Source organism: Amblyraja radiata, chromosome 47, assembly GCF_010909765.2.
Source record: "Amblyraja radiata isolate CabotCenter1 chromosome 47, sAmbRad1.1.pri, whole genome shotgun sequence".
Taxonomy (NCBI): Eukaryota; Metazoa; Chordata; class Chondrichthyes; order Rajiformes; family Rajidae; genus Amblyraja; species Amblyraja radiata.
The window spans coordinates 4,942,176-4,951,731 of NC_046002.1; the positions used below are offsets into that span (position 1 = coordinate 4,942,176).

At 52.3% G+C, this 9,556-nt stretch overlaps 1 protein-coding gene across 1 annotated transcript; it reads right to left on the reverse strand.

Annotated features, from left to right (window-relative positions):
• Nucleotides 1-2: 2 nt before the first annotated feature.
• LOC116968892 (vacuolar protein sorting-associated protein 72 homolog) lies at nt 3-2,839 on the reverse strand (the record flags this gene model as incomplete). The annotated part of the gene is made up of 2 exons (XM_033015872.1): nt 2,634-2,839; nt 3-149 (listed from the first exon to the last, which is right to left on the reverse strand). Coding segments are annotated over exons 1-2 (270 nt in total), but the record flags the coding sequence as incomplete, so codon positions are not given.
• Nucleotides 2,840-9,556: the final 6,717 nt, after the last annotated feature.

Here is a 9,556-nt window from a genome sequence, read left to right on the forward strand (position 1 = left end):
TACACCTTGGTGATGACGCGCCGCTTCCTCCGTGGCTCCTCGTCCTCAGGCCCGCTGTCGGGCTCTTCGCCCTCGTCGATGTCGAAGTCCGAGTCCACCTCGTCCTCGCTCTCAGACTGCTCCGTGTTGTACTCCTCATCCCCGGACTCCTGCAGGCGGGGGAGAGAGAGAGAGGGGGGGGGGGGAGGGATAAGGAGAGACAGGGAGGGAAAGGGAGACAGAGAGAAGATAGAGAGAGAAGCAGAGAGAGAGACGGAGAGGGAGAGAGAGGAGGGAGAGAGGGAGGCAGATAGGAGGGAGAGAGGGAAAATATCGCGCTATATTAATGATTTAGACACTTGCAATTCCTTGAAGTCTAAAGACACAGAGTGCTGGAGTAACTCAGATGGACAAGAAGCATCTCTGGGGAACGAACATGGGGGATATTTGGGGTCAGGATCCTTCTCCACAGATGCTGCCCGACCCCCCATGAGTTCCTCCAGCACTTTGAGCCTTATTTGGTAGGCAAGCACTTGCAGTTCCTTGAAGTCTAAGACACAAAGTGCTGGAGTAACTCAATGGGTCAAGCAGGTGATATTTAGAAACATAGAAAATAGGTGCAGGAGTAGAGGCCATTCGGCCCTTCGAGCCTGCACCGCCATTCAATGTGATCACGGCTGATCATCCAACTCAGTATCCCTTACCTGCCTTCTCTCCATACCCCCTGATCCCTTTAGCCACAAGGGCCACATCTAACTCCCTCTTAAATATAGCCAATGAACTGTGGCCTCAACTACCTTCTGCGGGAGAGAATTCCAGAGATTCACCACTCTCTGTGTGAAAAAAGTTCACAGTTCACAGTACAAGCCGAGTCTAACCAGTCTATCTTCATATGAAAGTCCTGACATCCCAGGAATCAGTCTGGTGAACCTTCTCTGTACTCCCTCTATGGCAATAATGTCTTTCCTCAGATTAGGATTTAGGGTCAGGATCCTTCTGCAGAGACGCTACTCCCCCCCCCCTGAGTACCTCCAGCACTTGGAGATTTGTTTTGGCAGGCAAGCACTTGCAGTTCCTTGAAGTCTAAGACACAAAGTGCTGGAGTCAGGATCCTTCTCCACAGATGCTGCCCGACCCCCCATGAGCTCCTCCAGCACTTTGAGCCTTTTTTGGCAGGCAAGCACTTGCAGTTCCTTGAATTCCAAGATACAAAGTGCTGGAGTAACTCAATGGGTCAAGCAGGAGATATTCAGGGTCAGGATCCTTCTCCAGGGATGCTGCCTGACCCCCCATGAGTTACTCCAGCACTTTGAGACTTGTTTTGGCAGGCAAGCACTTGCAGTTCCATGAAAACAAAGACACAAAGTGCTGGAGTATCTCAGGTGGACAAGAAGCATATCTGGGGAACGAACGTGGGGGATATTTGGGGTCAGGATCCCTCTCCTGACCCCCCCCCCCCCCGATGAGTTCCTCCAGCACTTTGAACCTTTTTTGGTAGGCAAGCACTTGCAGTTTCTAGAAGTCTAAGACACAACGTGCTGGAGTAACTCAGATGGACAAGAACAATCTCTGGGGAACGAACATGGGGGATATTTAGGGTCAGGATCCTTCTCCTGACCCCCCCTGAGTTCCTCCAGCACTTTGAACCTTTTTTGCTAGGCAAGCACTTGCAGTTTCTAGAAGTCTAAGACACAACGTGCTGGAGTAACTCAGATGGACAAGAAGCATCTCTGGGGAACGAACACAGGGGATATTTAGGGTCAGGATCCTTCTCCTGACCCCCCTGAGTTCCTCCAGCACTTTGAGACTTGTTTAGGCAGGCAAGCACTTGCAGTTCCTTGAAGTCCAAAACCCAAAGTGCTGGAGTAACTCAATGGGTCAAGCAGGGGATATTTGGGGTCAGGATCCTTCTCCTGACCCCCCCTGAGTTCCTCCAGCACTTTGAACCTTTTTTGCTAGGCAAGCACTTGCAGTTTCTAGAAGTCTAAGACACAACGTGCTGGAGTAACTCAGATGGACAAGAAGCATCTCTGGGGAACGAACACAGGGGGATATTTAGGGTCAGGATCCTTCTCCTGACCCCCCTTGAGTTCCTCCAGCACTTTGAACCTTTTTTGCTAGGCAAGCACTTGCAGTTTCTAGAAGTCTAAGACACAACGTGCTGGAGTAACTCAGATGGACAAGAACCATCTCTGGGGAACGAACATGGGGGGTATTTAGGGTCAGGATCCTTCTCCTGACCCCCCCTGAGTTCCTCCAGCACTTTGAGACTTGTTTAGGCAGGCAAGCACTTGCAGTTCCATGAAAATAAAGCCACAACGTGCTGGAGTAACTCAGATGGACAAGAACCATCTCTGGGGAACGAACACGGGGGGTATTTAGGGTCAGGATCCTTCTCCTGACCCCCCCCTGAGTTCCTCCAGCACTTTGAACCTTTTTTGGTAGGCAAGCACTTGCAGTTTCTAGAAATCTAATCCACAACGTGCTGGAGTAACTCAGATGGACAAGAATCATCTCTGGGGAACGAACACAGGGGATATTTAGGGTCAGGATGCTTCTCCTGACCCCCCATGAGTTCCTCCAGCACTTTGAACCTTTTTTTGGGCAGGCAAGCGCTTGCAGTTCCAGGAGAGGGGGGGAGGGGGGAGACTCGCCTCCTGGAAGCCCCCATACGTGGTCTTGTAGAAGTCATCCTCCTCCTCGGCCTGCAGCAGCCTCCACATGCGGGTCCCGGCATTGTTCCGGGGCGGCCTCGTCTCTGCCAGACTCAGGCTCATCTTTGGCCTTCTCGATCGATGCGCTCCGCGGCTCCGCTCCCTCAGTCTGGCCCCCAGCCGCGACCCATCGATCGCCGAGCGCATCCACCCCCCCGCCCGCCCCCACCGCGCAGGCGCCGACAATCGATGCCCGAGAGCGCCGATGGGCACCGGCCGCAGAGCAATCGAGCGCCGAGCGCATCGATCAGCCTTTCCTCCCTCCCCCCCCCCCCTTCAGTCACTCCAGGGAACTGCAAGTGCTGGGTGACCAAGAAAAGACACAAAGTGCTGGAGTAACTCAGAATAACCCCCCTTGAGTTACTCCAGCACTTTGTGCCTTTGTTTCCAGGGAACTGCAAGTGCTGGGTGACCAAGAAAAGACACAAAGTGCTGGAGTAACTCAGAATAACCCCCCTTGAGTTACTCCAGCACTTTGTGCCTTTGTTTCCAGGGAACTGCAAGTGCTGGGTGACCAAGAAAAGACACAAAGTGCTGGAGTAACCAAAGTGCAGGGGATGACACGCACCTGCAGTTCCTTAAATCAAAGAGACCAAGTGCTGGAGTAACTTAATGGGTCAGGACTGACCTCCTCCCCCGTCCCTTGAGTTACTCCAGCACTTTGTGTCTTTTTTCCCCCCAAAGCCATGCACCTGCAGTTCCTTAAATCAAAGAGACCAAGTGCTGGAGTAACTTAATGGGTCAGGACTGACCTCCTCCCCCGTCCCTTGAGTTAATCCAGCACTTTGTGTCTTTTCCCCCCCAAAGCCATGCACCTGCAGTTCCTTAAATCAAAGAGACCAAGTGCTGGAGCAACTTAATGGGTCAGGGCTGACCTCCTCCCCCGTCCCTTGAGTTACTCCAGCACTTTGTGTCTTTTCCCCCCCAAAGCCATGCACCTGCAGTTCCTTAAATCAAAGAGACCAAGTGCTGGAGTAACTTAATGGGTCAGGACTGACCTCCTCCCCCGTCCCTTGAGTTACTTCAGCACTTTGTGTCTTTTCCCCCCCAAAGCCATGCACCTGCAGTTCCTTAAATCAAAGAGACCAAGTGCTGGAGTAACTTAATGGGTCAGGGCTGACCTCCTCCCCCATCCCTTGAGTTACTCCAGCACTTTGTGTCTTTTTCCCCCCAAAGCCATGCACCTGCAGTTCCTTAAATCAAAGAGACCAAGTGCTGGAGTAACTTAATGGGTCAGGGCTGACCCCCCCCCCCCTTGAGTTACTCCAGCACTTTGTGTCTTTTTCCCCCCAAAGCCATGCACCTGCAGTTCCTTAAATCAAAGAGACCAAGTGCTAGAGTAACTTAATGGGTCAGGACTGACCTCCTCCCCGTCCCTTGAGTTACTCCAGCACTTTGTGCCTTTGTTTCCAGGGAACTGCAAGTGCTGGGTGACCAAGAAAAGACACAGAGTGCTGGAGTAACTCAATGGGTCAGGCAGCATCTCTGTGGATGTGTCCTGATCCCAAATATCCCCTGTCCATGTTCTCCAGAGATGCTGCCCCCCCCTCACCCCCCTTGAGTTACTCCAGCACTTTGTGTCTTTGGTTTGAGGAACTGCAGGTGCATGGCTTTCGGGGAAAAAAGACACAAAGTGCTGGAGTAACTAAATGGATCAGGCAGCATCTCTGTGGATGTGGCCTGACCCAAAATATCCCCTGTCCATGTTCTCCCCCTATCTCTCCATCCCTCCCTCATCCTAGTTCTCCAATCAGTCTGACTGTCCTTACCGATTAAATTTTATCTCCGGAGTTTAGAAGGATGAGAGGGTATCTCATTGAAACATATAAGATTGTTAAGGGCTTGGACATGCTAGAGGCAGGAAACATGTTCCCGATGTTGGGGGAGTCCAGAACCAGGTGCCACACACACAGTTTAAGAATAAGGGGTAAGCCATTTAGAACGGAGACGAGGAAACACTTTTTCTCACAGAGAGTGGTGAGTCTGTGGAATTCTCTGCCTCAGAGGGCGCTGGAGGCCGGTTCTCTGGAGAGAATTCTTTCAAGAGAGAGCTAGATAGCAGAGAACCGGCCTGCACCGCCCTCTGAGGCAGAGAATTCCACAGACTCACCACTCTCTGTGAGAAAAAGTGTTTCCTCGTCTCCGTTCTAAATGGCTTACCCCTTATTCTTAAAAATAGCGGAGTCAGGGGATACGGGGAGAAGGCAGGAACGGGGGACTGATTGGGGATGATCAGCCATGATCACATTGAATGGCGATGCTGGCTCGAAGGGCCGAATGGCCTACTCCTGCACCTATTGTCTATTGTCTATTGTCATATCTCTGTGTCTCCCTCTCCCCAAACTATGAAGAAAGTCCTCGACCCGAAACGTCACCCGGTCCTTCTCTCCAGAGACGCTGCCTGTCCTGCCTGAGTTACTCCAGCACTTTGTGTCTACCTTCGGTGTAAACCAGCATCTGCAGTTCCATCCTGACACTAAATTCTCTTGCCTCTAGTGCCTGCAACGCCGCTGGGTGGCAGCAGATGGTAGCATTGCTGCACTTTGGCAGAGAATTGAATTTAGTTTAGAGGAACAGGGGATGTAAGGTTAGATGTTGTATTGTTGTATTGTATTGTATATCTTTATTGTTATTTTCCTGAGTACTCACATACCCAGAGGAAACAAAAAAACGTTACTCAAACCAGTGTCCATTCAGTGTGCAGTAAAAAATAAATAGAAATAAAAATACATATATCATGAACAAGTTTAACACTACTCTCAACTAAACATCAACAGGCGTTCCGATCGGCAGCGGCACAACAGTGGCTCTGTCCAGGTTGGTGGTTGGTGCGCGATACTTTGGCAGGGGGCTAAGTCCGTTTATCAGTCTTATAGCCTGCGGGAAGAAGCTGAGGAGCATCCTGCTGGTTTTGCAGCTAATGCTCCTGTACCTCTTCCCAGATGGCAGGATGGAGAATATGTGATGCGATGGGTGGTAGGGGTCTTTGATGATGGAGATGGCTCTGTTGATACATCTCTTCCTGTATATGTCCAGCAAGAAAGGGAGTGGAGCACCAATAATCCTGCTGGCGGTCTTCACAATCCTGTCAAGTTGGTGCCGTTCGTACGCCTTGCAGCTCCCGAACCAGGAAGTGATGCCGTAGGTTAATGTGCTCTCGATTGTCCCCCTATAAAAAGTTCGTAGGTGTGTAGTGGGGAGACCTGCTTTCCGTAGTCTTCGGAGAGGGTGTAGTCGCTGCTGGGCTCTCTTGACCAGTGCTGTGGTGTTGGTCGTGGACGTCAGGTCATCTGACAGGTGGAGTCCTAGGAACTTCACGCTGCTGACCCTTTCCACATCAGCTCCATCGATGTGCAGAGGTGTATGGTGTTGTTTTCCCGCCCCCCTGAAGTCAACCACCATCTCCTTAGTTTTTCCCACGTTGAGAATGAGGTTGTGGGATTTACACCATCCTGTGAGCAGCTCCACCTCCATCCTGTACGCCGACTCATCATTGTCACTGATGAGACCCACCACTGTTGTGTCATCAGCGAACTTGTTGATGAAGTTGTTATTGAGTCTAGCAGTACAGTCGTGTGTAAGCAGACTAAACAGCAGGGGGCTTAGGACACAGCCTTGGGGCGAGCCAGTGCTCACGGCTATGGTTTTTGATGTCCTACTGCCCACCCTGACTGTCTGCTGCCGTTGTGATAGAAAGTTCAGGACCCAGTTACATGTGCCAGCATCAACCCCCAATAGCTCCAACTTCTCCACCAGCTGCTGCGGAATGATTGTGTTAAACGCAGAGCTGAAGTCTATGAAGAGGATCCTGGCATAAGTATTTTTCTGATCAAGGTGTGACAGTACGAGGTTCAGTGTTGTTGAGACTGCGTCCTCTGTGGATCGGTTGGCTCTGTAGGCGAACTGCAGTGGGTCTAGGTCGGCAGGTAGACTCTTTTTGATGTGCTGCATAACCAGTCGCAGTTCAAGAAGGAACTGCAGATGCTGGAAACTCGAAGGTGGACAAAAGTGCTGGAGAAACTCAGCGGGTGCAGCAGCATCTATGGAGCGAAGGAAATAGCAAAAGGATTTGAGTATAGGAGCAGGGAGGTTCTACTGCAGTTGTACAGGGTCTTGATGAGACCACACCTGGAGTATTGCGTACAGTTTTGGTCTCCTAATCTGAGGAAAGACATTCTTGCCATAGAGGGAGTACAGAGAAGGTTCACCAGACTGATTCCTGGGATGGCAGGACTTTCATATGAAGAAAGACTGGATAGACTCGGCTTGTACACGCTAGAATTTAGAAGATTGAGGGGGGATCTTATAGAAACTTACAACATTCTTAAGGGGTTGGACAGGCTAGATGCAGGAAGATTGTTCCCGATGTTGGGGAAGTCCAGAACAAGGGGTCACAGTTTAAGGATAAGGGGGAAATCTTTTAGGACCGAGATGAGGAAAACATTTTTCACACAGAGAGTGGTGAATCTCTGGAATTCTCTGCCACAGAAGGTAGTTGAGGCCACAGTTCGTTGGCTATATTTAAGAGGGAGATAGATGTGGCCCTTGTGGCAAAAGGGATCAGTGGGTATGGAGAGAAGTTGGATGATCAGCCATGATTATATTGAATGGCAGTGCAGGCTCGAAGGGCTGAATGGCCTACTCCTGCACCTATTTTCTATGTTTCTATGTGAGATTATCCACTTTGGCGGCAAAACAAGGGGGCAGATTATTATCTCAATGGGGTTAGGTTAGGTAAGGGGGAGGTGCAGCGAGACCTGGGTGTCCTTGTACACCGGTCACTGAAAGTTGCCTTGCAGGTACAGCAGGCAGTGAAGAAAGCTAATGGAATGTTGGCCTTCATAACAAGAGGATTTCAGTATAGAGGTTCTTCTGCAGTTGTACAGGGCTCTGGTGAGACCACATCTGGAGTATTGTGTACAGTTTGTCTCCTAATTTGAGGTCGGACATCCTTGTGATTGAGGCAGTGCAGCGTAGGTTCACGAGATTGATCCCTGGGATGGCGGGACTGTCATATGAAAAGACTAGGCTTGTATTCACTGGAGTTTAGAAGGATGAGTTGAGTTCTCCAGTGATGCTGCCCCCCCCCCCCCCCCTGAGTTACTCCAGCACTTTGTGTCTTTGGTTTGAGGAACTGCAGGTGCATGGCTTTCGGGAAAAAATTGAATTGAATTGAATTTCCTTTATTGTCATTCAGACCTTTCAGTCTGAACGAAATTTCGTGCCTGCAGTCATACATACAATAATACAATAATAGACAACAGAACAGACAGTAAACACAAATTAACATCCACCACAGTGAGTCCACCAGGCACCTCCTCACTGTGATGGAGGCAAAAATCTTAGGGCTGCTGTCTCTTCCCTCCTCTTCTCCCTCTGCGCTGAGGCGATTCCCCACCGGGCGATGGTAAATCAGTCCCGCGGCTCACCGAGCTCCGCGAATGGGCCGGTTCAAACACCGCGGCCCGGGGTGGTCGAAGCTGCCGCCCTCCAGTCCAGCGGACGCAGCTGTTGACGAGGTCGTCCACTGGCCCGCGGCCGAACCCCGGACTCAGGCCGCCGCCGCCAGAACGCCGTCTCAGCCACCGGAGCACCGTTCCAGCCCCGAGCCGGGTCGCCCTCACGTGAGCGTCTCAGCCCCGTGCCAGGCCGCCCTCACGGGAGCGCCGTTACCCTCGAGAAGGGCCACCCCGACTGGAGCGCCGTTACCCTCGAGCTGGGCCGCCCCAACGGGAGCGCCGTTCCACGCGCGAGCTGGGCCGCCCCAACGGGAGCGCTGTTCCACGCTCGAGCTGGGCCGCCCCGACGGGAGCGCCGTTACCCTCGAGCTGGGCCGCCCCAACGGGAGCGCCGTTCCACGCGCGAGCTGGGCCACCCCGACTGGAGCGCCGTTACCCTCGAGCTGGGCCGCCCCAACGGGAGCGCCGTTCCACGCGCGAGCTGGGCCGCCCCAACGGGAGCGCTGTTCCACGCTCGAGCTGGGCCGCCCCGACGGGAGCGCCGTTCCACCCTCGAGCTGGGCCACCCCAACGGGAGCGCCGTTCCACCCCGACGAGCTGGGCCGCCCCAACGGGAGCGCCGTTCCACCCCGACGAGCTGGGCCACCTCGACGGTTATAGAAACATATAAAATTATAAAAGGACTGGACAAGCTAGATGCAGGAAAAATGGTCCCAATGTTGGGCGAGTCCAGAACCAGGGGCCACACACAGTCTTAGAATAAAGGGGAGGTCATTTAAGACTGAGGTGAGAAAAAACCTTTTACACCCAGAGAGTTGTGAATTTGTGGGATTCCCTGCCACAGAGGGCAGTGGAGGCCAAGTCACTGGATGGATTTAAGAGAGAGTTAGATAGAGCTCTAGGGGCTAGTGGAGTCAAGGGATATGGGGAGAAGGCAGGCACGGGTTATTGATTGGGGATGATCAGCCATGATCACAATGAATGGCGGTGCTGGCTCGAAGGGCCGAATGGCCTCCTCCTGCACCTATTGTCTATGTTTCTATGTAGTTCCAGAGACAAAGTCACATGTCCTCAATGGGGCGGAGCAGCTGCCTCACAGCGCCAGAGTCCCAGGTTCAATCCCGATTACGAGTGCTGTCTGTGCGGAGTTTGCACGTTCGACCCCGTGACCCCCGAAAGGTGGGTCAGCCGTAACCGAATGGCGGAGTGGACTCGATGGGCCAAATGGCCTCATTCTCCCACGATGACGAATGAACCTTTGCCTCTCACGTACGTTTTACGAGCGGCCTGGGAGGAACTCTGAACTGAACGGAGAAGATTTCAGGTGATGCGTGGAATGCGTACAAATACCTCGCCTGGAATGCTTTAGGAATGATCAGCATTCACCTTGTGTCCGTATCGAGA